The sequence below is a fragment of the Calypte anna genome, chromosome 4A (assembly GCF_003957555.1).
Source record: "Calypte anna isolate BGI_N300 chromosome 4A, bCalAnn1_v1.p, whole genome shotgun sequence".
Taxonomy (NCBI): Eukaryota; Metazoa; Chordata; class Aves; order Apodiformes; family Trochilidae; genus Calypte; species Calypte anna.
In genome coordinates, this window is record NC_044248.1 from 43,999,050 (window position 1) to 44,026,081 (window position 27,032).

At 43.2% G+C, this 27,032-nt stretch overlaps 1 protein-coding gene across 6 annotated transcripts in view; it reads left to right on the top strand.

The window, feature by feature from the left end:
* Nucleotides 1-27,032, top strand: part of ADGRL3 (adhesion G protein-coupled receptor L3) — a 401,888-nt gene that overhangs the window by 263,323 nt on the left and 111,533 nt on the right. For 5 of the 6 annotated variants that reach the window (XM_030449718.1, XM_030449717.1, XM_030449719.1 and 2 more), the window contains 2 exons: nt 653-1,453; nt 26,688-26,768. In XM_030449718.1, coding sequence (XP_030305578.1) covers nt 653-1,453; nt 26,688-26,768 — 882 coding nt within the window. The remainder of the gene's footprint in view (nt 1-652; nt 1,454-26,687; nt 26,769-27,032) is intronic. The other variant, XM_030449722.1, reaches the window with a different exon arrangement.

Below are 27,032 nucleotides of genomic sequence, written 5' to 3' on the forward strand. Positions count from 1 at the left end.
GTGTCCTGTAGCAGCTTTGAAAACCTCATTTCTAGTTTTACTGCAGATCTGTAGATGGGTGTTTCCCCCTTGCTCCCTTTGCTTTAAATGCTCTTCAGAGTTGCTAAGGGATTCGCCTCTGCTTTGCTATTGGTACCCTTTAAATATTTAATGTTGCTTGGGCTGTAAGGATGGGAATTTCTTTTCTTATTTCCATTTCTAGGCCACTTTTCTGTGGGCTGTTCAAATAAATATGTGGATCAATTCCCTGGGAGTTTACCCCTTCACCTAGTGAGTACAGATTCACTGCAGAATATTATCTGGAAATAGAAACCCAGAAATCCTTTGGGGGCACATATTCATTTCAGAGTTTACAAAGGCGAGTGGTCCAAGTAAGTACACCTGTAAAAACAGATTGGAAAAGCAATAAGAAAGCGAGCCACACTTGATAAAAAAGCAGGGGAAAAAATCAGTTTGGTGGAGCAGCTCTTGTTCTGGAGACAGGGCCGTCGGGAAGGCTGGTCTCCAGTTACAAGGCACTGCTCTTGGGTGTCCTCTGATCCTGAGTGTCCTCTGCTCTAGAACTAGAAGCTGTTGAGATCTTTGGGCCAGTCACCCCCAGACTGTCAATAACTTTATTTTCTTTGTTTTGAATTCTTTTCCCTTCCAACAGTTTTTCTTTGCCCTGGACTGTTGAAAGGAGTTTACCAGAGTGAACATTTATTTGAATCTGACCACCAATCCGGTGCCTGGTGCAAGGACCCTCTGCAGGCATCTGACAAGATCTACTACATGCCCTGGACACCTTACCGGACAGACACACTGACAGAGTACTCCTCCAAGGATGACTTCATTGCTGGCAGACCAACCACCACCTACAAACTCCCACACCGGGTGGACGGCACGGGATTTGTTGTGTACGATGGGGCTTTGTTCTTCAACAAGGAACGAACCAGGAACATAGTCAAGTTTGACCTGAGGACAAGAATCAAAAGTGGGGAGGCTATCATAGCTAATGCCAATTACCATGACACCTCTCCCTACCGCTGGGGAGGCAAGTCTGATATAGACCTGGCTGTGGATGAGAACGGGCTCTGGGTAATCTATGCAACAGAACAAAACAATGGCAAAATAGTCATTAGCCAATTAAACCCTTACACGTTAAGGATTGAAGGGACATGGGATACTGCCTACGACAAGAGGTCAGCTTCCAACGCCTTCATGATCTGTGGGATTTTATATGTGGTGAAGTCTGTGTACGAAGATGATGACAACGAAGCCACAGGGAATAAAATAGACTACATATATAACACTGACCAAAGCAAGGATAGCATGGTGGATGTGCCCTTTCCAAACTCCTACCAGTACATTGCTGCTGTGGATTATAATCCCCGGGACAACCTGCTTTATGTGTGGAACAACTATCATGTTGTGAAATATTCCTTGGATTTCGGCCCACTGGACAGCAGAGGAGGTAAGGGGTTTAATGCCCAGCCAAAACCTGAATCTGCCTTTTTTATTCTTCTTGTAAGTAGGGTGTGTAATTGAAGTGCATTGCTGTCTCACTGATCTGCCAGTGTTTCTGTAAATGAAGCCCCAGTGCAAGATCTGTGATGGCTGTTACGACATGACTACGTGGAAAATGTTTAAGTGTTAATCTTAGTTTGAAATTAAATGGAGAAAGGAGTGTGCTACCTGTAACTAACCTGAAACAGTGTGCAAATGTCCACACTCTTGTCGTATCACAGGGATAGCACTCTTTTCTCTCTAACTGAATTTTGCTCCATACATTAGATCACCTTCACCTCTTCAGGAATTTTGGCAAAACGAAGTGTGGAAGATGCTGTCGCTGCAAACAGCCAGGGGAAAACTGCCAGCCAGTTCAAATTACTTTGTTCCATTAAGCTGAGGGATTTGGGGCTATTTAGGGAAGCTGCCCCTAGTTGCATGCACTCACAAGTGTGTGTCTAGAGTCAGGAGGGGAATCAATAACAAAATGTTCCAAATTGCTGGTTTCTTTTCTTTAAAATCGCTTTAATAGTAACAGTAATAATAACAACAACAACAACTTGCTGATTTACTGACTTAAGGTGACTTACTACACTTTCTCTAAGAGGGGAGCATCTGGCCTGCAGAGGATTCCAAGCTTTCCTGCCTTCATTTGTGTTAGAAATGATACTGGTAATTACCTAGTTGGGTTATATTTCCTTAACTTTTACCGACTTTTTCATTGTTTTGCAAGTATTGCGTTCACAATTGCTACTTTGTTAATAACGTGACTTATCATAGATTGTTGTCAAACAAACCTCCTGGTGCAAGAGTTCCCAAACAGCATTTGCTCAAAGGTTTTTAAATGCACACGGTGTACACAATGTAGTCACAGATATCAGGTAGTTCCTGTGGTGGAACGTGTGTACTTCAGAGAGGCTGAAAAACTAAGAGGGAAGGCAGAATTAATACAATTTGGATGGCAAGCTATTTGATTTTTCAGATGGATATTTACAAAACATTTTTTTGTTATTAAAAATCTCAGAAGTGGAGGAACGGATTCAGGGCTTCAGATTGCAAAAGAGAGGTTGGGAGTTTCCTGTTGTTAAGGTTTTCTTTTTCTTTTCCTGTGTGCATCCTGTCACCCATATAAAAACAGATTAAGAGATGCTGAAAGAAACTGAGGTTATGAAAATCTGGGGTGGGGAGGAATAAAAGTGGTAAAAAGGCAGTGAATTTCTCATTTTAATACTAAAATGCAAAGAAGAGGAGAGGAAAATCTTGAAGAGGCAGATGAACAAACCCAAATGATAAGAGAGAAACAGGAATGTTTTCAGTCATGTTGACCTCTGCCAGATCTCAGATGAGCAGAAAATGAAGTAATAACTTTTCATCCTCCCAGCTTAATAATGAGCATGCACTTTCTGAGTGGTGGAGTGAAGCAGAGCAATTTGTGAGCTGTTGGTTATCCCTGAGGAGTGGAAATCAATTTCATCCTTTCTATTTCACAGTTTCTGTTTCAGAGCATTATTTCTGGACATTACGGCAGACTCTCAGCTGCCATTTTTTAACATGGGGACTGTTGTCAGTAATAGCATCTTTAATAAAAAGCTGCCATTGTCAGTGAAAAACCATAATTTTTACTTTCCTGTAAAAAAAGAGAAAATGGTTCTTCCTTTTTGCTGATCTAAACTGGTGAGATGGGAGAACAGGTGAAAACTTTGCAGAGGGCTGAAAGTCTGTGAGGTGCACAGATTTAATTTGTTCTCTCGTTTGAAGTTCTTTTAATTTCACACGTTTGGATGTGGGTTTGGTGGTGGACACAAGAGGGTTAATCTGGTGTCAGAGAATCTGGCGAGCCTTCCCTAACATTATTTTTTTTGTAAGCTTTTTGATAGCATTATAACGTGGCCACAAAGCTGAATTTTACACGTGTTTCTCTTTGGAAATTGCCAGGATTTCCTTTTTGGCAGAGGTGCATACAGATCACAGTAACTCACTATTTTATGGGTTTAGAGGCCTTTCAGAGGACTGCTCTGGCAGCAAGTGAAATTCTCGATGAGACAGCTTGAATGGGCCAAAACATTTCAAAGTGAAGAAAAACACCTTTGCAGAGGGAGTTTACTGCTCCATTACCTGCACAGTCTGATTAGGAGAAACGTTAACTTGGGAGTCAGTCAGACAGAACCACTGGGTTTGAATTGAAGGGATGAGCACATGCTTTTTGCAGAAAGGAGCCAGGAGATCAGGTCTGAATTGCTCTTCCAAATTCAGTGCAACACATCTGGTTAGCACCAAGTTTCATGTCTTGCTTTATATGTACTAAATATAGGGGCTGGCTTAAACACATCTCCTCCATGAGTAGAGCATGAGCTGATGGAACATTAGGAAAGCAGTGAAGACCCAGCTTGGTTTTATTTGGGTTTTAGTTATTTATTTTTTTAGAAAATGGATCATAGATATGAGATATGTGTTTCCTATCTTCTTTTCCAAAATCACCAGTGTTTATCTGTTTAGAACAAGGCGATGCTCAATGCAGCCATTTTCCATAAGGCTGCAGTTTGAGGGGCAGAATATGTACACAGTGTCTCCTCAATTAGAAAATACATGAAAGATTGTAAAATTGATGGGTTGAACAGATTGGTTGTTAAAAAAACAATGACGTGTGTTTTGTTATCGTGTTTATTCATTGTAACAAGAAAAGCTACCTAAATAGCATATTTGAAAGATGGTATCTTACTTTTCAACAATGCCTAAAATAAATACCAGGTGCTGAGGGCTCCATTTCACATAGAATCAAACATCAACAGTCTTTTCCCAAACCATCCAGGAAAAGTGGGAGGAGGAGGGAGTCTCATAGCATATGGAAAAGGCAGGGATTACATCATTGTGCTCTTGACAGTGAGTAAACATTTTTTGTGAGTTTTAATTAGAGGTCTATTTCTGCATGTAGGTTTAGAACATATTTGAGATTTTAACTGTCACAGAGCTTCTCTCATCCACTGTCTTAAAAAATGGACTCTTACTGTTCAGAATAAATGAGTCTCAAAACCTGGAGTTTGTTCTGAGCCAGCTGAAGGCACCAGGAAAGACAACGTATACTTGAGTCTTAGGTGAGACACAAAGCTGGATTCAACCGATCTAGAAGCAGTTCAGGGCTCCTGATTGAACTAAAACCAATTGTTCATTTTAGTCAGAAATGGGAAAAGGATTTTAAGGATTTGCTTAGCTCTTTGTTTGTTTGTTTGTTTTTTTCTTCTGTGTTTGCTTTCATTTAATCCAAAAGCTGATGTGAAAGCAAGCAGTCCTCAGTGTCTGCAGTTCCTGGGAAACCTGTCTACCTTCAGGAAGTGAACTTAAAGGTACCAAAAGCTTTTGAAGCATATTTTTGTGAGCTGTTTGGCGCTAAAAGTAGTTTTTTTGGAGGATGCTTCTTGAGTGCTTCTGAACTTTTGGTTTATTTATTTGTAGCTGCTTTTGAGTCTGGTAATTTGAAATGATAGTGAGAATACCTCCACAACTCTAGCAGTGTTCTCCATTGAACACAAAAAAGCGTTCAGATTGTTATTTTTTTAATGTCTCCTGCTTGACACGTGGGGGAAAACAAAAACCGGTGTCAACAGAGTGAAATTTCTTCTGCAACCTAATCATTCTTAATATTCACCAGAGTTACCTGTTTTAATCATCACCCACTTGTCACACAGTCTGCATAAACAAATTTAAGAAAATATCAACAAATCGTCCTCTCCAGAAAGGTAAAGTGCTCCCATCCCACTTCCTGGTACTGTGCTGCATACAAACATGCAACTCCTGGCTTTGCATCTCAGCCCCAGCCTGGGCAGTCCTGGATCCTGGCTGGGCACCAGGTGGGTGTTTCTGGGCAGCAGAGAGACCAGAAGAACATTTTGTCTTTTAAATGCCTGAGCTGCCCACACCATTGCCCACAGCTCTTCGCCAGGGGCTCAAGGTGTGCTGCCAGGGCATTTAGACCCCAGGGGTAGGACTGCAGCCTGTCCCATAGTTTGGCAGTGAAAAAGTCCAGGGAAGGCCTTTAACCAGGGTCAGGATCCCTCTGTGCATGTCTGGGACCTGGATGATCTGGTATCTGTTCCCAGTGACATGGGAAATACAGGCCTCTTGATTTTCAGGAGGTGTTTTAAATTATGCCCAGGAGACCCAGGCATTAAGCTGTTTAATAGTTAAAGTTAATTATTAAATATGTCCAATACATGAAGACAGTGATACGATATAGGACTTCTAATTCAGCTTCACAGTGCTTAAATGGCTTTCATAGATTGCATATTAAGAGTGTGGAATGCCAGGCCAGTAATCAAGGGAAATATGAAGCTTCCATACATACCTGTAATATTTTAGAAACCTCAGAGGGTACCAACAGCCTTTCATCTTCCACGTGTTTTTAAATATTGTGGGAATCCTTCTTGAGACACAATTGCAACCATCTTATTCAGTAAGGGTGGTTGTCTTGTGGTTTTCTTCCTCAAGCAGTTTCATAATACAGATAAGGTGAACCCTCTGTCCTTATAATATGCTAATTAAGTGCATTTGTGTCTTGGGTAAAAGATGTGGCAGTATGGTGATGAATAAGAACTTTAAACACATATGACACCTCGTTAAAATGTAATTTTCACGTCATAAATCTGAGGCCTTTCCTTTGACAGCTGAGTAATGTGGCTAGTGGGCAGAGGATCTTGAACATTTCAAAGCTGTCACGTGCTGATAGGTAGCTGAAAGCAGCTTCCTATGCTTCTCACCTTTAAAGCCCTACATCCTTGCCTGGGAAATGCATCAAAAGGGATGCCAAATCTTAAATCCCACTTGTGCACAGGATATGAATGCCAGCACTTTGAGATCCCATTGTGATAAGCCACACTTAATATCTCTGAAGTTGAATTCAGGCTGCATTTTAGAAGGCCAGCTGAGCCTTTTTGATAAGCAGCTGCTTCTGGCAGACAACAGTGTTTTTTTGGGAGCTGCTGCATGTTTAATTGTGCCTTCTCCTGTGGTTTTATTTTCTAGTTGCTTTCCTCCCATTTAGGAGCATCCTTAGCTCTCCCACTCCTGTTCCTCTCCATTGCTTACAGTGACAGCTGCTGGTTGCAGTGTTGCTTGAGATTTTCAGAGAGATCAGTGCTTGCTTTCAGCAGCCTCTGCTAAACACGTAATGTGACTGTGGCCCTGGCTTTTCTTCTCTAATATTTGCCCATATATGCATGTCCCATTCTGTAAATATTTCAGTCCCTTTTTGCTCTTTCAGACATAGAGACATGTAAGTGTGGAGCTGAAGGAAGCAGCACAGACTCTTTTCTAACAAAGCTGGCATGTCAGCCTACATTTGTTGGCCAGCTGGTACCTTAAGCTCAGAAGGACAGGAGGATATTCCACCTACCCAGGGTATGCTGGAATCCAAATTTGTGTTTGACTGATTCCCATTTTGAGGCCTGGTCTGTCTCTTTATTGATATAGCACACCTAACCTATGTGGGAGCTAAACCAGAATACTGCTGTATCTTCTGTGGAGATCAGTTGTTTGCATTACAAACCAAATGCTAACCAAATGTTATCATATGCAAAGCAAATGGGAATTTGCTGTAAGACCTTCATGCCATGAAATCACAGCCAGTGTTGGTGGGCTGGGGTTCTGTTCCAACAACCTTGGAAGTGGAAGTGCTTGGGGACAGGGCTGGTGGGCAGCCTGGATGGTTGAAGTAAGGGAAGGGCAGTAAGAGTCAAAATGATGAAGCTAAACTTTACTTTCAAGCTTCAAAACACGAGGAAGCCAGAGACTTTGGCACTTCATAATCCTGTCAAATGCCAAGAGGGGGAAAGCACCTTGCCAAGAACATGTCTGAAAAGCTGAGGCGGTTGTTCCTGGCAGCAAGCATGGGATGTACTGCTGAAGACAGCAGGTTGATTGGATAGGGAAAAGAGCATTAATTGCACATGAAGAATAGTGGCTTTTCCTCTTCTGTATTGAGCTCTTTGACTTGAAGGATCAGCCTGGAGTTATTAATTGTCATTTCATTAAGTTCTGGACCACCAGGTTGTCATGCTGACAGCCACCACAGCTTATCAGTTTGACTCAAATGCTGTGCCCCAAACTCAGCTGTGAGTGTGCCAGCCCTTTGGGTCCCAGCTCTTTGCCAGAGGCAGGGAGTGAGAGGTGACAGGTAGCAAATGTCCAAGGCTGTCTTTTGCAGGAGGAAGGGACTGTGCTGGATTTTTCCATGGTTTTTAGCAACAAGCTCATAATTTATTTGTGTGACTTGTGTGCATTGGTGGGGGTCTACAAAGGGGTTGGGGGTGTAGCCCTGGAAGAAACTTCAGGATGTTCCATTTTTGAGGTGCTTTATCTGCCAGCTCCTCTCCTCTCAAACCAAAGCAGGGTCATAAACTGCCAGGCTTCTTCTCAAGGCATTCCCCCTTTCAACTTAAGTTATATTTATGCACTTGATTCCTCAAGGCTGGGCCTGTGTGGTGTAAACACCTTTTGGTCCCTGCAGTTCTGCTCTGGCCTGGCTGCAGAGCTCCTAGCCTAGCTTGGGCTGTGGAGTCCTGGATGTGTCATCTTGGTTTTCTGCTACTGGGTTCTTAAAATGAGCAGAAAATACCACTACCCCCCATGGCAGTTCATGGGTCTGGATCATTCTCCTTGCTCGTCTGCCACTGATTGTGTTTGTTCTGGAAATGACTACTGTAATATTTTTAGCAGCACTTATTAAGACTCGTCTCCTGAAGTCTAGTGTAATGTTGCTAATTAACTTCTTCAGTGCCACCAGCACTCTTCAGTGCTGCCATGCCAGGTTTTCTCTCTCTTCTTCTTTCTTTTTTTTTTTTTTTTTTAACCAATAAAGCCAAGAAAGCAGATATAGGTGCCCTGCCATATTCTGTTTAGGAGTTAAAGCAAGCAGAGGCCACATTGGATGCTCTTGATAACCCCTGGTCTTGACACACTGGTTAAAATGAAGTAAAAACTTTAGGAGTAAGGTACAAAATTAGGACACCTTTATGGGGAGGCTTTACAGAGCTTTCTCTTTACTTCAGGAAGTCGTGGTGTAGGTCCTGGATTTTGGTCACAACAACCCCAGGCAATGAGGGTTGGAGAGGAGTGGCTGGAAAGCTGCCTGGGGTAAAAAGAGCTGGGGGTGCTAGTCAACACCCAGCTGAATATGAGCCAACAGAGAGCCCAGGTGGCCAAAAAGGCCAACAGCATCGTGGCCTGAATTGGAAATAGTGTGGTCAGCAAGAGTAGGGAAGTGGTCATGGCACTGGTTAGCACTGGTGAGGCCACACCTCAAGTGCTTTGTTCAGTTCTGGGCCTCTCAGTCCAGGAAGGACAGTGAGATTCTGGTGTCCAGAGAAGGGCAGTGGATCTGGTGAGGGGCCTGGAGAACAAGTCCTGGGAGGAGAGGCTGAGGGAACTGGGAGTGTTTGGTTTAGGGAAGAGGAGGCTGAGGGGAGACCTCATTGTGCTCTCCAGCTCCATGAGAGGAGGCTGCAGGGAGGTGGGGGTTGGTCACTTCTCCCAAGTAAGTAAGACCAGAGGAAATGGCCTGAGGTTCACCAGGGGAGGGTTAGATTAGGTGTTAGGAAGAATATCATTAATGAAAGAGCAGTCAGGCAGTGGAAGGGGCTGCCCTGGGAACCTTCATGCCTGAAGGTTCTGTGTGTCAGAGAGAGTAGGTACCCAAGAAATGGAAAGGTCACCCTTATCCTCAGAAACCCAGCTGAACTTCATAGTAGGGTTGGGTTTTATGGATTGCTTATAGGAAGAGAATTTAGGCTGAAGGTGCACAATAATCTCAGTAGCTAGTATGAAGATCTCCATCTTCTGTGAGAAATGGGAGCAGCAGCAAAGGGCTGTGAAATGCTAGTTGGGGATGCTGTCAACAACCTGACAGGGAAAGGTGGGTAGATCCCCCCAAAAAGGAGATAACAGGCACTTTGGTGCACATGCTCTCCAAGTGCATTTTGGCATTAGTAACTATGCTAAATTAAGATGGTTTGTGGAAAAATGAAAAAAAAAAAAAAAAGAAAAGAATAAAATAGTGTCCATTTCTTTTAGGTGAGTCTGTGAGATGTGTGTGAGGAAAAGTTGATGTAGTGACCCAGTTTCTGGGAAAAAATCCTGAAATTCCTGGAGAGTTTCTGCTTAGCCATTTTTCAGACAAATCCTCTGAATTTGGCGGGAGCTTGGACTATGAACTTCAGAGTCAAGGTCCCAGTGAATTCTGTTTTCCCAGGAAGGAATTGAGTTTTGCTTCTGAGAGGCATTTTGACCTTCTGATTTGTATCTAAAGCATCCAAAGGGGATATATAAATGTAAATGTAGGCTGGAACAATTACTGAATATCTGTATGAATTTGAGTGGCAATATCTGCCCTACATTTTGATGTTGAAAATACTTGTTTTTTAAGGGTCTGCTCGTGATTGGAGGGCAAAGCAGACGATGGAGGCTTAGGTCAAAGGGATGTGTCCTTCCAAACACTGTAGTGATTGTTCAGTGTAACAGGATTTCTTCACTCTGAATACGATTTTTACTTGATTAAAATCTGCTGAGAGAAGACTTTAAGTCAAATTTCACTGAAACATGGGATTTGGTTTAAAAAGACTGGCACTGAATAAGCAAACTGGGTGTTTCAAGTTCTGTAGCTCCTGTGTTCTGTATTTCACAAAGTACCAGCTGCTTGAAACTTGAAAGGGAGGAGGAAAAAAATGAAAGAAACATCAGAGATGAAAACTATAGAAGTTACAGCCTGGCCATGACAGAAGATGGGAAAATCAGCTGCCTCTGTATCAGTCTGAGTTGCTTTACTGGGGTGCCACTCATCCTTCCCTCAAATAACTGGAATAAATTACCACAGTCACTGGAGAGATGAGGTGCTAGGCAGCTCTGCAGTTCTTTCTCATCTCTTGGTGTTTAGAGTGGAGATGGGGAAAGGGTCATCTGTGTGCTGCAGTCAGAAAAATTAAAGGCAGCATCAAGTATACCTGTGCCAGCAGAGAAGTCCTGGGTCCATTCACTGGATCTTTCTACCATGCCATGTGAAGAAGAGCTCTTGTGAGACACCATGGCTTGGACTCCCATTCAGTTGCCCCTCTGGCAGTGTCAAATTATTCTCTCTATCCAAGGCCTGCATGATGGATGCTGTGGGTTGTTAGCTCAGTCAGCCTTGAGTTCATGTGATGTGTTGTGCTCTTGTACTGCTGAACTAGGTGAAGGACTGGCAATTCCAGGAGGCTCCATGAGGAGGGAGTACTGAAGGAAGGCTGTGTGGAGAAGAAAAAGGGGATGTTTTTTGGGTTTGGGGTTTTTTTGTTGGTTTTTTGTGGTGTTTTTTTTTTTGTGGAAGAGTTGACAAAATATATTTGCTTGACGGGAGCATATGTATACAGCAGGGGGTCTAACAGCAATGAGTATTTTTGGCCTTCTTCACATAAGTGCTTGTTTTTCTCACTGGACAGTGACTGCCAAGTATTTTCCTGGTGCAATATTTAGTGTATTAAAAGTTATTCACACGAAATCTCCTTGGAGTGACTGGAACAGATTTTATTAATAAAAGCCTTGTGCTCTCCATGGCAGCAAATATCAGGATGAGAGAGGAATGCCAGCACCCAAAAACCAAGCCAAGGTGGAAAGTGCTCTGGAAAGCTTCTGATTGGTTTGTATAGTTTAAGGTGCAGAATCATCCAGTGTTGTGCTGGGAGGAGTGCCTTTGCCTGATGCCTTGCTTATAGTTATAAGGGCTCTTTATGGATAAACAAAGCCTCCTCCTGAGCTCAGTGGGAAGTAAACAAAACTTTTTTGGGTAGTGTAAAACTGCAGAGTCAGAACATGGTGTGTTGTGTAAGACTGCTCTGGTGTGTTCTTTTCATATAAATGAGTTTCAATTGACTCTGATATGAAGAGGTTAACAGAGAAGTGAATGAGATTAATAGATTTTTTAAACCAGAAGGGACCATTAGTTCATTTAGTCTGACCTCTGTGATGCATTTGATTGGATTTCATCTGCTTCCTCTGGTACTGAGCCTAACAACTTGACTTTTACTGCAGTATACCTTCCAGAAAATCACCCAGACAGGCAGTGTGCCACATCACAGGGTGCTTTTCTTGAGTGGGTATTCTATCCCACTGTTAAATAGGTAAAATAATGTTTGCATTGTAAATGTTTTGGTTGTAGTGGCTGGTCAGTGATTCCTTCTTGTGCCTTTTGCATCATACATAAAAAGTCAGGAATGTGCTTCTTAAATTGCTCTCTTTGTGCCTTGCTCAGATGGTGCTCTGGACATTTTCTTCTGTGGGACTTTGTGGTAGGTCTGAGGGTTTTATTGGTTTTTAAAGGCTGCTAGAAAGCTGTTACGTGTAGTGGGAAATTTCTGAACAGGTAGAGAAAGCAAATACTTCCCTAGCAATGAGAAAACAGCTTTCTGGCCACCAAAAAATAATATCTTCTACTCTCAGATGCATACTTTATGCTTAATATAGCTAAATGTATCTGTGAACTCTGCTTTTTAATTAGAAAACATTAACAGTCTGCACAGTGCTTTCTTAATGCCACTTCCTTTTTTTTTCCTTTTTCACATTTAAACCTTAGACTTTGTCATCAAGTTCTAATTTTCTAATTGGTGACAGCATCTGTCCATCAGAAAGGGCAAAGACTTGTTCCAGCAGTTTTCCCATAGGGTGTTGGAAGATTTGATGCCAGATGGGCTTTCTTATTGTTGGTTTGGGGGTTTTGCCTTTTGTTTCCCACCGTCTTTGTAACAAAGCCTGTATTTACATTTGGTATTGACATTGTATTTACCTGTCCTGGGCTTGTCGCTCTTCTGCTAAAAGACACTGGTGATTTTAAGATTTAAATTTTAAATCTATTTTTATTATTGTATATTTAACAATAAAACCGAGCGATGTTTTGTTCCCAGCTGAGTCTCCAAGGAGTACAAGTGATTCTCATTATAAAGAGGGGGGGAAAAAAGTAATTAAATTTTAATTATTTTTCCCTTTTGCCCAAATATCTTCACACAGTACAAATTAAATAAAATTATTTAACCATGACAAGCACTTCTGCTGATTAATCCCAGAGAAGTGAGGCTGGAAAATGTATGCCATATGCATGCAGGCAGGCACACACAGAGGTCTGGAAAAAATAAACCCAGAGGAGTCAAAGACAAGCATGAGTTAACTAGTCCAACCCAGCCGTGAATGGGAATTTAAGTGATGGTGACATCAGTCTGCAAGCTGAGCTGAGCTTTCTGCAGCTCCCCATCTGATACTCTGAAGAATCTTTTTCCCTTCTGGCTTAATAGCTAAAGATTAATTGAAGTTCAAGAACTCAGTATTTCTAGTAGCCTTTGCACTGAAATTCAAGATGGATAATTTAACTTTGAATTGATTTTTTTTTTCCCTTCAAATTGAGCTTTTAGTATGTGCATATTTTTATCTCGGCTGCGCTAGGGTTTCCTGGATTGTGAGCAAGATTACCAAGAGATATTCATTAGACAAATGTGTTTATTAACATCATAAAGATTGTTGAAATGAATGCCTGAAAAGTGTTGTTAGGAAATAAAATCTTTCAGGCAATTGCAAAGCATTAATGAAAAAAATCATCTTATCTATCTGCATTTTTATCTGTCTATTGAAAAATCTGGTCCTTTCTGTATAGACAGTGCTTCAAGGTCAGAACCAGCCCTGGTTTGGAATTTCAGCAGACTAAAAGCCCTACCTGAAATCAGAGGCTGTGCCTGAGAGAACGACTCTTCTGCAGAACATCTCATTTCACTTCTGTAGGTAGTCTCATCTCACGTGCAGGCACCTGGAGGGCCCAGAAGATGGTTACTGGCCTGGTGATTTAACTAAATATACATCTGTTCTCATGAAGACAGGGATGTTCTCAGTAGCTTTCCAGTCAGAGGAGCATTTTTTACTTTCTCTTTGGATGAAGCTGCCCCAAGCAGTGTACATCTTGGACTCATGGAGAATTTACTCTCCACTAGGACTCCAAGATTTTCTCCATGGAGCTGCTTTCCAGCAGGATTTCCCCTCCTCTGTGCTGGTGGTTGGGTTTATTCCTCCCCAGGGGCAGGACTCTACACTTGTCCCTTCTGAACTCGGTGACTTTTGCCCAGCTCTGCAGCCTGTCCAGATCTCACTGGATAGCAGCACTGCCTTCTGGTGTGTCAGCCAGCCCTTGCTCGCCCTGTAGCTCTTCTGTGGCTGTTTCTTACTCTGCCCTTTGCTCTGCAGGTGGCAAATGTTGGAAAATCTAAGACAGTCCTTGCTGAACTGACCAGAAAGAGTCTATTTTGGTGATCACTGTGTAGGGAGATCAAGCATGCATCCTGCATTTTTGGGGGGGGCATGAAGCAAGCATGCCAAGCAAATTACTGGGTGGTTTATTTATTTGTAGTTCTGGGATGGAATATTTTATCTTCATAGATCTCAGGATAGATAACTATGCCCAGTGGTGGTATAAAATTCAACACCTTAACTAACCTTTGGTCTGAAACTGGGAGATGCAGACCAGATCAGAAAGGCTTTGCTGACATGGAAGTGTGTCTGCACAGTTGCTGTCTGATAGCAGCCTGTCTTTTGGTTACACATACTGATCAGTTCTGATGTTTCCACTGCATTAATTTGTCTGTGACAATTTTCTTAGCTAAAATTTGAGCAGTAGGACAGCTGACCTCAAGGGACCCTAATTTCTTTATCTTGGAAACTGACTACTCAATAGGAGGTCGTTGTAGATGAAATAGATTAAATTTCACTAGAACTAGATGATCATCAGTTTGGGGAGGTTATGATAGAATTCTCCTTTGTCCTGCACCTTTTGAATATGTAGGATGCATCAGTTTACTGTATCATGCTTCTTTAGTTCTGAAAAGCATCTGAATAAGCCAAGTGTTGAAGGGTTGAAGACCCCTACAAGCTTCTGGTGGTCCAAGGGTAATGCCAGGTATCTGCTCTTCTTCCCACCTCTCTCCTTTTATGGGGATGGCTGCTGGCATCCTGTCACTGGGTTGCAAATCTCTGTTGTATCCAAAATCACTATAAAGTGACAGTTTTTCCTTCCTGCTCAATGGCTTCTCCCAAGTTGAATGCACTTCATTACCATTGTTGCCAGTACTGTCCCAGGCTGGAGATGGATAGATACACAGCTCTCACGGCAGGGTGAAGCCCTGCTGAAGGCAATGAAGTTGCAGCTATTTGCACCACCTGAAGATTTGGCCATTTGTCTTGAAACTGGCTTATCTTCTCTGCAGCCCTAGGGCTTGTTTCTCCTTGCTTGCTTAATTGCCAGTTTAATCAAAACCTGATGTGCTGTTTCAAATCTGATTCCTCTTGCTGAACAGCTCAAGCTGTCACGGTGGTTCTGTGCCTGTGTCTGGTGTGCACCATGAAGAGGTAAAACATATGGCTCTAGTCCATGGTGCCATGAATCTGAGCAGAGCTGAGCTGCCCAGGCACTAGGGCTGTTCAGTGATGTTGCTGGGCCCAGTTTACCTTGTGGGAGGTGATCCCCAGTGGAGCTGGTAGGACACAGGGCACATGAGTTCTCATCTGCCCTGCTGCAAAGTCCAGCAGCCTGACTTTGTTAGCAGGTCACTGGGGGACTGGGTGTCAGGGGCTGTATTCTGCTTTCTTCATGTTCTAAATGCCCCTTCCTCCCCTAAATACACATTTTCATAGAGAGGTGTTAAATGAAAATTCAAGGCTGTCAACTCCAGTGACTGGTGCTGAGCTCAGTGATGCTTTGGGAAAAGCCACAGCCTTTGTGATAGCAGGGCTTTCAGTGCTGTTTAAAAGCACAAAGTCTTCTTGCATTTCTGTGTGGAAAGAGCAGCTCTAAAACACAGTTCCTGAAGATTCTGAGGTCCAGAGAGTAAAAGCCATAGTATTTCTTATTTCTCATGGATTGTATTGGATATTTAGCTTAAAATTCATGGGATGTCATCTCAGACTATGCTTGAGGGTGATAGTGAAGTGTCTTCCCAGCATAAGCTCTTGAGCAATGTCATTTCAAGCACCTGAAAAACTGAGGCTTTTTCACAGGTTGTTTTGTTTTGTTTTTCTGGTTGTCGTGGGAGCTCTAAGCTTGTTCCAGTCATTTGTAACCTTTGTAATCAGCTTGACCTGAGGTACCTGGGAAAAACCTGATTCTCTGCTCATCCAGCTTGTAAAACACAAAGTGTAGGTGTCTGCCCTCCATCCACAGCACAGATCTTTTGTTGTCCTCCACTTTTTCTTGCAATTGCTCCCTTCTTTTGTATCACCCCTTAAAAAAATCTTCCAGTTGCTTTTAAAACTCTGCTTGTCCTGATCAGAAAACCACCTGTGTGTCAAATAACAGGTAGTTTTAAAGTGTAAGTCTGCAATCTCATGTGTATAAAACTAATCAGAAACTTTTGGCTGGTTTCTTGCAAAGGAAAAGCTTTCAGAAGACTTGTTCCCTGAATATAGTGATATAGGATTGAATGGGTTTCTCACCTGCTGAGAAGGTGAGCAAGTCTTGTTGTTTTCATAAATGTGTCAGGGTTTTTTGTAGGAATTTCCCCCCTATTTACTGGTTTTGCTGCTGTGTGATTTGCATAGAAATACAACAGCGTGATTCTTCGGATCCAGTAACTTGAGAAGGAAGTCCAGTCTCTAATTAAGTCATCCCTGGAGGAAAGGATAGGGAAAGTTTGAACTCACACAAAAAAATTGCTGGTGCAAAGGAGCTTAAAATGGCTTTGAAATGGAAGATTGGCACAGAGAGAAATGCAGCCACCTTCACCAGAGGCGTTCCCCCACATCTAGTAAATGACTAACAACAATGTGAATATTGTCTGCTGCAAAGCAAAATACTCAGACTAAAACTGTCTAGTAATTTTCTAGCAGCATATTTGACTGCAAAGAGCAGGAGCCTGAGGCAGAAGGAGCTAAAAGTGTTCAGCTGGACTGAACCACCACCTTTGGGGTGTGCTTTTCAGGCCTTATAGTCTCGTTTTCAGTCATGCCATTAATCTTCTTGGGGACAGACACATGAGGTGTAGTGAACATGCCTCTTCCCACTGTGTGCATGCTGCTGGGTGGGTGAGATACAGAAATTCAGCATGCCTCAGGATGTCCTTACAGACCTGCCTGGGCAGAGGACAGGCATCCCCCAGGACTCATACAATGTGAGGAGACTCAGGCAAAAATTCATATGTATTATTCAAGGAGTACCAATCAGGATCTTGTTGTTCTAGGCAGTGTGCAGACTTGTCATCAAAACTGTCACCCAAAGGCCTACAGAAACATAATGGGAACCAAGATGAGAATACTTCAGAGACATACTTGAACGGCCTTTTAGAATTTAGGTCCCAATTACAGAATATCTGATACTTGAAAAATGATTTTTCACTTGGTATGAAACATCTGATCTGTAGAATTATGTTTAATGTATGAACCTGTGTTCTGCACACAGTTATTTTGGAGTTAGTGGGCTTGTGCAGTTTCTGACCCATTCTCAGTCACTGGTCATGTAAAAAGAAGTGTGTAGGATGGCAGCATGAAGGGAACAGATGGTGAAACCTCCTGTGTCATTCCTGGCTTCATGAAGCAATGAAAAGGGACATGATGAAGTTTATAAAGTCCATGATTGACTTCACCAAAACTGAAATTGGTAAGCTACAGACTTTAGATCTCTTTGGATCTATGAATCCACAGTTCTGCTGGATGGGTTTTAAAAAACAAATTTAACAATTTGGCACATTGATCATGGGTTACCCCAGCTGAGTATACAGCAGGCAGGTAAAGAGGAACAACAGTCACCATGTATTGACACTTGGCTAGAAAAACTGGAAAAAAGACCCAACATGCAAGCCAGCAATTGTAAAGCTTTGCTCCATGCACAGGGGAAAAGAGTGCAGAAACAACAGCCCCAAATTGCCTTTGCAAGGCACTATTGGGCTGCTTGGCACTGCTTTACCTTACAGAAATGGAGGTTTCTGGAGCTGTGGATCGAGGTGATAGAAAGAGATGCTCTTCTACTGATTGTGACAGGAGCATGCTTAATCTTTGCCATAAAATGGTAAGAGTGCTCCCAGGATTTGACCAGTTAAAGTTGTGCTTAAAATTGTCTCTGATGTGGAAAGGTTATACATATATTCACAGCTAGGGGCAAGATTAAAAAATAGCAAGTCTTAATTTCACTCTCTTTGGGCTGTGGAAAGTCAGGATGATTCCTAATGATTATTGAAAAAACTCTCAGTAAGGCTTTCCTTGGATGGCTGATCCAGCAGCCTGCCTGTTACTGGCATTAAAGATAAACTCAGGCTTCAGAGCTCTGCTTCCTGTGCTGTTCCTCTCTGCAGCCACAGTATTGACTCTCCCCTCCCAACAGTCAGGGCGTCCATGTGCAGTTGCTGGATGTGAGGTAGGGAAATTGTCAGGTTCTCTGTTGATGTGCAATGGGAAGGTACAAGAGACATTCCTTGTGGAATTCCTCTTGGAACTGGAGTTGGGGCATTCCTCTGCCTCTCACAGGTTTCTCCATGCAGCTAGATTAATGGTGACCAGAGAAATAAAAGTAGGTGATCTCCCCTCTTCTCTCCCCCTTCTCTGAGATTGAATGGAAAACATGGATTCTTTAGGAGGCTTTTGATTGAAAGAAAAAACATGAAAACATAAAGGAAGTCTGTCGGAATTGGATCAGTTTGCCCAAACAGCTCAGTTTTTCAGCTGACAGCATTTTAGCACTCAGAGGGGAGTTGTCAAAATCTCTCCACGGGCAAATCTCCCCTTCAGGCTGAGACATACCTTATATATCTCAAAAAGGAAAGAAAAAAAATAAAAAAGAAGAAGCTGAAGTGCCTTAGATTTCACTTCTTTCAGGTCATGGAGGAAATGCCCATTAAATCTTATTTAATTTTTCCATCCAATGACCTAGCTTGATCACTTGCTTTGAGATGGAGTTTATCCCCTCTTGCAAGAACTCTGCACCACAGCTGAAGCTTGGCAGCAAGCTGGAACCACAGCTAAACAAGCTGTACTGCCTGTCCCAGGGCTCCCTTTGCAGATCAAAAGCAGTGATTAATGAAGTTAGGGTACACTGACCCACTTAGAAAAAAAATGACACATCTCTTTACACTTTCTTAGTGAGAGTACTTGATAAAAATACCTGTAACAAAGAGGAATGTTTTAATGTTTTAAAGTCTGGAAGTCCTTTCTGGGCTGCAGTTGCAGTGAGGAATAGTCACAGAGAACCATGGAGGAGAGAAGTTCAGGTTTGTGAGATCAGTGGTTTGTGGCTATGGAAGATGGAGTTCATTAAGCTGGCCAAGGGGATGCATGTCAGGAGCTAATAAAGCAGGGTTGTGCACTGAAATAGTCTCTTGGAGGTTTGCAGTCAGGAGTTCTGGAAAGAGACTTGCTGATATAGAGGGTAAGTGGAGGTGAGGTCTCAGCTGCTTAAGAGGTGGAAGAGGAGAAGAACAGAGGATTGCAGCAGAGGTATGGGCAGTACCAGGAGTGCACAGCGTGGGGATGCAGAGACATACAGGCTGGAAAAGAAAGGTAGAATTGTAGGAGACATCTGCTATAGGCTGTCACAAATGGAGGAAGGCAAGAGTGACAAATTCTTGGACCATATCTCACAGTATTTGAAACCACAAGACCCTTCAATTACTGCCCCATCCTGGGGACTGAGATCTATCTGTCTGCTTTGGATGTGTCTCCTACCACATCATCCAGCATCTCAGCTGATTTCTCTGACAGCCCCTCTGGATGCTTTGCCACTGAAATTTAATCTCAAAACAGCAAGAGCTGCTGCCTCCTTTTTTCTTTTCCCTTACTCTTGCCCTTTATGCATGAAAAAGAGTGGCACAAGTAACAGACAGGACTGTGTCCCAAGCCCTGCCTGCCAGGAGTGAGCATGCTGTAGTGCATTTGACTTTCATTAAAACCTGTGACCTGGAGTTACAAAATGCAGCTCTCTAAGTGGTGCTGGCAGGTGGATGAAAACCTGTCTGACAGTGCAGAGAGATTCCCTGGAGCAAGGAGGTTCAATGTGGGGATGGAGGGGACATCCAGGTACAGTAGCATTGCTGTTCCCAGCTGTGGGGTTGTGTTACAGTTAGATGATGATAGCTGTTGCCATCCCACCCCTGGCTCTTTCATTCCTGGCATTGCCACCATGGCAGCCTGAGCTGGTTCTGCTCAGTGAGCCAGTGGAAAACTTTTTAAGAATTGTTTTTGGTGGGTTGTTCTCCATCAAACCAGCTCTAGCTTGCTCTCTGCTTCCATTAATTGCCAGATCTGCTGCAAGGGAGAGGACAGAAATGCCTGGCTTTGTTCTGGGGGGGGGAAACTGCTGTGCAATGGATAAGTTGTAACATGAAGCAGCACCCTTGGTTATGAGGCCCCAGCGAAGAGAGGGATGGGAGGAAATGGGAGATGTGGGCAACAGTGAGAGTACAGCAGTAAAGGGCAGCTCTGAAGGAGCACAGACTCAAGGAAAAGAGCAACCAGTGTGGCCAAAATAAAGCAGAAGCATTTCAGGTAGGAAGGCATCAAGAGTCCTGCCCAAGAAAGGAAAACCAAAGATGGGATTTTTTAATGGTGTGATCTGCAGCTCAGCTTCTGGTAGGAGTCAGTGTGCAGTCCAGAGAAGATACCTTTCCAAACAATCAATGTAGGGAACAATTCTGCTTCTACAAGGAGATGGACTGGATGGCTTTGGCTAGGTTTCCCCACAAAAGCTGTTGTTAACTTCTCCATTCCAAGTCTTTTCAGTCTCATCTCAGGCAGAGCAGTCTGGGCTTGACCAACTCAGGCAGTTGGAAACAACTCTGACTTTTGGGATGGAGTAAGGACAGCAGAAGCTGGCAGTGTTTTTCATAAGAGATTAAAATCTTTGACAGGTGGCCAAGAAAATCTCAGTGGGCTTCACTGTAATCACCTTTGCTGAACCCACTCTGGGTAGTTTGTGGTTACCAATACTCATCATCTGCCCCAGCGCCCTGAGGAGTGCATTGCTCCAAATCCCTCAATCTCCTCTGCACCAAAACCCCTTTCTCCCCTGTTTCCCAATGCAGGTGACTGGTAAATTGTATTTCACAGCACAGTGAGCACATCTGAGAGGGGAAGAGTGAACTGTGTACCGTGGTTTTTTAGCCTGCCAGGAAAGCTTTTCAGGAGCACAGCTCAAAATCCATGAATGCCCTGCGGATCAGCTCCCTGTCCTGGGCACTGAGGGACACCAGACCTGGACACAGCCTTCTTCCACGTGCTGGTGGGTGGGCAAAAATAGGAGGTCTTTAGCATTCTTTTAATTATAATAGCGTGTGTGAAATTTTTCCTGGGTTTGTCTTTGCTTTTTCCTCCCAGCCTCTTACACCAGGCTGTCATATCACAAGGTGAATTTGGGGACATGTGCTGGAGGATGCACTGGAGCCGAGGTGCTGATAAATCAAATCTTCTAAGTTCTCACCTTAGAGTGAGGTTCATCTAAATGCAGAACACAAAGTGTAGTGTTTCCACAGCAGAACCAGGAACCTCAGGGTGACTTGGAGCTTCTTCACCTCTGATTTCACCTGGTGCATCAGTTTCTGAGTTCTGAACACTCCTTCGAAGATATGCAGCTGCCACTAGTGAAAATCCTCCAGTTGCCTCAGCTGCTTTAATAGTGAAGCAATTTTTAACCTGTTTGGCATTATTTTTGTCCTTATTTTTGCCTGTGGTTCAAACCTAGCCTGGCCCCTCCCACGCACAGGCTGTCACATGAGGGACAGTCTGGTCATCAGATAAGGACATTATGATTTCCTTCCTTTCCTGGATGAGGCTGTTGTTTGTTGGGACAGGTTCAAAGCAACAGTAGTGCCTCCTCAGAAAAGACCAGTCCATTTCTAGCTGCCCAGCAGTACCTGCAGGAACATAGAGGGAGGCTGGAGAGGGACTTACTTCATAAGAGTGTCCAGTGACAGGAGAAAGACTTTTAAATTGAAGGAGAGAAGAGGTTTAGACTGGATCTTCGGAAGAAGTTCTTCAGTATGAGGGTGGAACAGATTGCCCAGGGCATCTGTGGCTGCCCCCTCCCTGGCAGTGTCCAAGGTTGGATGGGGCCTTGAGCAACCTGGACTGGTGGGAGGTGTCCCTGCCCATGCAGGGGGTTTGGAACTGGATGAGCTTTAAGGTCCCTTCCCACTCAAAAAGAACATTCTGTGATTTTATCATGCTTTCTGCTCACACAAGTGTGCTGAGAGGCACTGTTTTTAGATTTGCATTTACTCTAAAGCACAAGATGCATCTCCTCAGCTCACTCCTGTCCCTGCATCTTTTATTGAGCTTTCTTCCTCAGCTTCCAAGGGTCTCTTCACATTTGGCAGCCCCTGTGGCTGAGCCTGCAGGTAGCTGTGGTCAGTACTGGGGAGTCTGGCTGCAGCCAGACAGGAGAACCCACCTCTTGTTTCTCATCTGCAGAGTGGTTCTTTGTGACCTTTGCTGTTGACCTCTGGAAGGCAGGGAACCAAAATGCATATATCAGAGCAGGTTTCCATGTTGGTTTTTGGTTTTGTTTTTTTATGGTGCAGTCCTGCATCTCCTCAGGCCTTAAATCACACCTGCAAGATAAGATGCATGGGCACACAATATCAGCATTTGAACGAGCTGCTCCTGTATACATTCCGTGACAGCTTCAGAGGCAAGGTATAACTGAACAGTGTATAGAGTGGCAATATTATAACTTTGCTCTTGTAGAGAACACTGTGGAAGAAGAAACATTTCCTTGTGCTGGCTTTGCTCAGGAACACTCAGCATGGACTGCAGGCTCTTTGTCAATAGCAATTGAGACTGCTGGGTTCAGTAACCTCCATTTTCAGAAGGCAGCTGTGAACAGGCACCAGCAGTCCCTCCATGTGCAGCCAGGCTTGCAGGTACCCTACTTTTCCTGCTACAGTTCCTTTAAGCTTGTGATGGTTCCTGGTATGTAATACAAGAGGCATAATGTCAAGACAGAAGAGATAATGTAGTCTGAGAGTGCCCTTTGGAAAAGAGGGTTTTCTTGTATTCAGTGGCATGCACAGCTTTGAGGGAAGGATGGGAAAAATAACTGTGGGAGAGAGAAAAAGAGGGAGTGGATGAGTTACTGCTACCCTAAGGACTTAAAAGGGCAATGAAAGATGAAAGAGAGATGTACAGATGAAAGAGAGAGACTCCATAAAAGTCCATGAATAAGTGAAGCGGTGGGCAGAATCAGTGCTAACTCTGACATGTATGAGCTAGGAGATGGCTTTATAAAAGCTTTATTTAAAAAGAAAGCTTTTAATGCAAAATGGAAAAAAGTGGACAGTGAGGAAATGATGTTTTGTAAAGATAGTAATTGATGAAAGGCAGAAAAAAAGGCTCAGGAGAAGTCTGGATATATGCCAAGTAATAGATCTAAATGCTATTTGTTTAATAGCATGTCAGAAGAGTTCTTTAGCAAGCCTACCAGCTTTCTGATTTGTCTTTCCATACATTTTATATATGCATACATATTACAAAGTTCAAAAATACTCATGAGTGGATAAAAAAGGACAAGAAAAAATGAGTGATTTTTTGAATTAGAGGGGATGAGGGTGATAATCCTGGAAACTGCAATCCAACAAAGTGAAATGTAGTCTTCAGTTAGATAATAAATTAGATTTTTTTTTAAAAAATCCCATTACCAATTAGAATATTACAGAAATTTGCCCCCAAAATAACAATTGCTTTTTACAGATCAGATCATCACAGATAAGCTGGACTGCTTTTAAAAATTGAATTACTCAGTTACATGGGAAAAAAAGGCCACAGCATGCAAAGCATACTTTGAAGGTCTTAGTAAAATTGTATGTTTTCAAAGACTTATCTTCAGAATATATCTTCAGCATGCCTAGTGTGTGCCCATCCCATTCTTAGAAAAAATACTATGTGAAGAATTGAAATGAAAGTCTCAGGAATCGTGTGGGTTCATGGTTATTATCTTAACTCATGAGTGATCCAAGTAGGTAGGCACACAGAAAGGGATGAAGTCTGTGGAGGTGGCTGCATTCAGAATTGCTAAGAAGGGGTGTATGGAACACCAGGTTGTCTGATGTGCTACCACAAAATTCAGCAAAATCCTGTACATGAAAAGCTAGATAATTTAAGAAGGATCTTGAAAACCGGTGAGCCCATGAAACTCAAAATCATACCTAAAGAGGCTGGAAAATGGGTGGAAAACTAACCAAGAGACACAGTCTAACATGAGAGCAAAACCTATGTTTCAGTGATTGGATTGCCTCTGGGTAAGGATAATAAAGAAAGAGGACTCACACCCCTTGAGACAAAAGAGCTTCAAGCATGTTTGCTTTAAGAAATGTCTTATTGCTGCTGCTGGAGCTGGGGCAGCCTTGGGGGAGAACTGCAGGTGAGGTGCACAGCTGTCCATGCCCAGCATGATGCCAGGGGTGCTGAGCAAAGAGCAGTAGGGAAGAGTGAGAAGGAGCCATTCTGGTGATTTAAATCATCTTTATGGCACTGTCAGCACCAGAGCTTCAGGAGGCAAGTCACCAGGTACTTCAGAGATCTCTTATCAGACATTTTATTTAAAAAGACTTATTTTTAGTACAGTAAATGTTGGTGTTCTCTCTCTTTGCGTTTGGGGTTTGAATCTTCCAGTCTTACAGTAAAATCCAAGGGAGAAAATGATGAAGGGCCAGGCAGAAAGGTCTCTTGCTTGCATACTTGACAACAGGAGTTGTGCTCTAGAAAAGGCAAACATCAGGGGCACTGGAAACTCAGCCTAGATTCTGGGGGTTGGTGTGCCATAGTAGATGCTACAAACAGTGGGTGTATTTCCAAAAAGGATTGGGGGAAAGTGTTTTAATAGATAATTGCATGAGACTGCTTTGTTGCTGCTTTCCTTGGTTAGTCAATGAATTCACAGATTATTTTTTTTTTTCGGTATTTTATGTTTGCCTCTGTAGATGACTAAGTCACTTACGGGCAGATTTTTGAAGTTGTATGGATGCTTATTTTCTTTTTGTGAGTATCTAGATCACCTTAAAAAATAAATTAAAAAAAATCCCTTAGGCTATGTTATTTTCTTTCCTTGAGTCTTCACAAATCATTATCTTTGTTCCTCTGAGTTACTTGCTTTGTAAAATGTGTTGCATTTCTCCAGTGTCAGACTTGAAAATAATGGCCAGCCAGGCACTTCTGATCTGCAAACATCTCCCCATGTCCTGCCCAAAGAAGGCTGTGCCACCAGGTAGACTTTCAGGGTCAGATCTATATTTCACTCCCCAAATCGCTGCTACCAAACATGCTTCTTTTCCCATTGCCCCAGCATGTGGATGTGGCCTGGCTGGTGTGGCTGAGATATGGCTGTCCTCGTGGAGAAAGGCAGTGTGGGCAGCAAACAAGGACTTTGTGGCCAACCCTTGTCACGTTTACTCCTTTGCCCCACAGTGCCTGAGGCTGTTCTGACATTGCTGCAGTACTGCCCAGACTTCAGTCTCTCTGCTTTGATACAAGCAGACGAGACTGCTCTGTGGCTGCTTCCCATTTTTGTTACCATTGCTCTGCTCCTGCCAGTCCTGGGGAGCCATCAGGAGAACTAAGGGAAACTCAGCACAGCCTTGGTGATTAGGTGTGACATTGGCAGCTTCATCACACGGTACTTTCTTGATTATGTTTTATTGCTGTTTACTTGCTTACCTGGGAGCTGGCTGCAGAACCACCAGATGGTTAGAGGCAGGGTGGGATTTGGAGAGGGCCGTGCAAGCTGTTTAAATAGGAAGCAGGCCCAGCTTTCCATCAGCAACTGAGGCATCTTGACCTTTGGTATTTCGTTGGTCAGCAGGACAAGGGAGGTGATTGTACCCCTCTGCTCTGCTTTTGTGAGAGCCCACCTGGGGTACCTTCTGAGCCCCCAAAAGGACACAGAGCTGTTGGAGCTAGTGCAGCAGAGGGCTGGAGCTGCAGAACTGAGCAGCTATTATATGATGCCTTCTGCTCACGAGTCACACAAAGTGCATTTTTAGCACAGAAACGAGATGGGGAAAGTGGGGTAACTCGTTATTAGCTATGGATTCGCCTGAAGCATATTTCCCATATTAAAACACTTGAAAGTAAATACAGAATTAATGATGTGAGGGTAGATTTTAAACCTGGATCATGTCCAGTTGTAATGGCTAATAATGCAAATTATCTGGGTCAACTTCAGTGTAAAGCAGTAAACATTCCCTGCCCGTTCAGGCAGATTTTTTTTTTCCCCTTTCCCATTAATATTTTATCCCCTTGAAGAGATGTTTTCAACATATTATATGCACCAGCATCCTGTGCTTGTGGTATTCCTGGCTGTCAGTACAAAGAAGGCTGAAGACTGCACCACTGCTCCACTGCCTGTGACACTGGCTTGGAAATTGCTTAGAGCAACAGCAGCAAGTGTCAACAGGGAGCAGTATTAATTATTTGGAATGTGTCTCATAAGAGGAATCAACTGCTTTTATTGCAGCACAAATATTACTCGAAAACAGAAGGTTACTCTAGCTGTTACCGTAATCTCTGTGTCATTAACTTTCCATGTTTAGAAAAAGAGATTAACAACCCTGTAAATTGTTACAGTAAATAGATGAATTACAACAACATGGTTTTATTATAAATAAGAGTTTCTCAGTATAGTTACCTCCAAATTACTCGAGAGGAGTTGAGTCTGTAGCAACTGAGAAATGGCCTGGTGGTGGGGAACCAGAAAGTCTCCACCCAGTGAAGGCAATGCTGAGCTCCTCAAACTGAAGTCTGCGTCTTCTGCAGGTGGGAAAAACAGATGCACTTGTACTCCATACCACGCTTCCTTCAAGAATTACTGTGGCACAGAAACACTTGCTTCCCTCAGAGAGTGAGATTAACAGATTGAATGGGCTTGTGTGAAATCAGTTGTCTTCTGTGGCATATGTCCTTTTAAGAGAACAGAGTGCAAAGTGTACATGGTAGTGGTAAAGCGGGTGTAACTAAAGCTCAGCACAGCACCCATGTCTGCATGGAAAAAGCAAAATAAATGGGAATGTTTTCATCAAGTGTCTCCACAGAATGCAAGTTCCTTGTGAAAAACGGAGAAGAAACCAAAATACTTGCAAACCTGTTCTGTGTCCAGTGCCATTAAAATGCTGTATGTTCAATTATAGCCCTGATAAATCTCTGTAGGAAACAGTGGAACTAAAGCACTTATTTGTCCACAGGGCAGGCTCACCACGGGCAGGTTTCCTACATTGCCCCACCAATCCACCTTGATTCGGATCTGGAGAGACTGCCATCCAAGGGTGAGTCTGTGGCACAGCCTCCATGCACGTGCATTGCACACCAGCTGGGGGTGCACATCATTCATTTGTTCATGTAGCCTCCATGGTAAGGTTATGACCAAGGACTTTTATCCAAGGACGTTCCTGGGAGCAGATGCATTCCTGTGCGAGAGCTGCATGAGAGATGACCATGTCCCTTGTGCCCCATTGTGTAGCTTTGAACATACCATCTTCTCCATGAGCTAGTTTGCTCTTGCCCCTACTTTACTTCTGGAGGGACAGGCA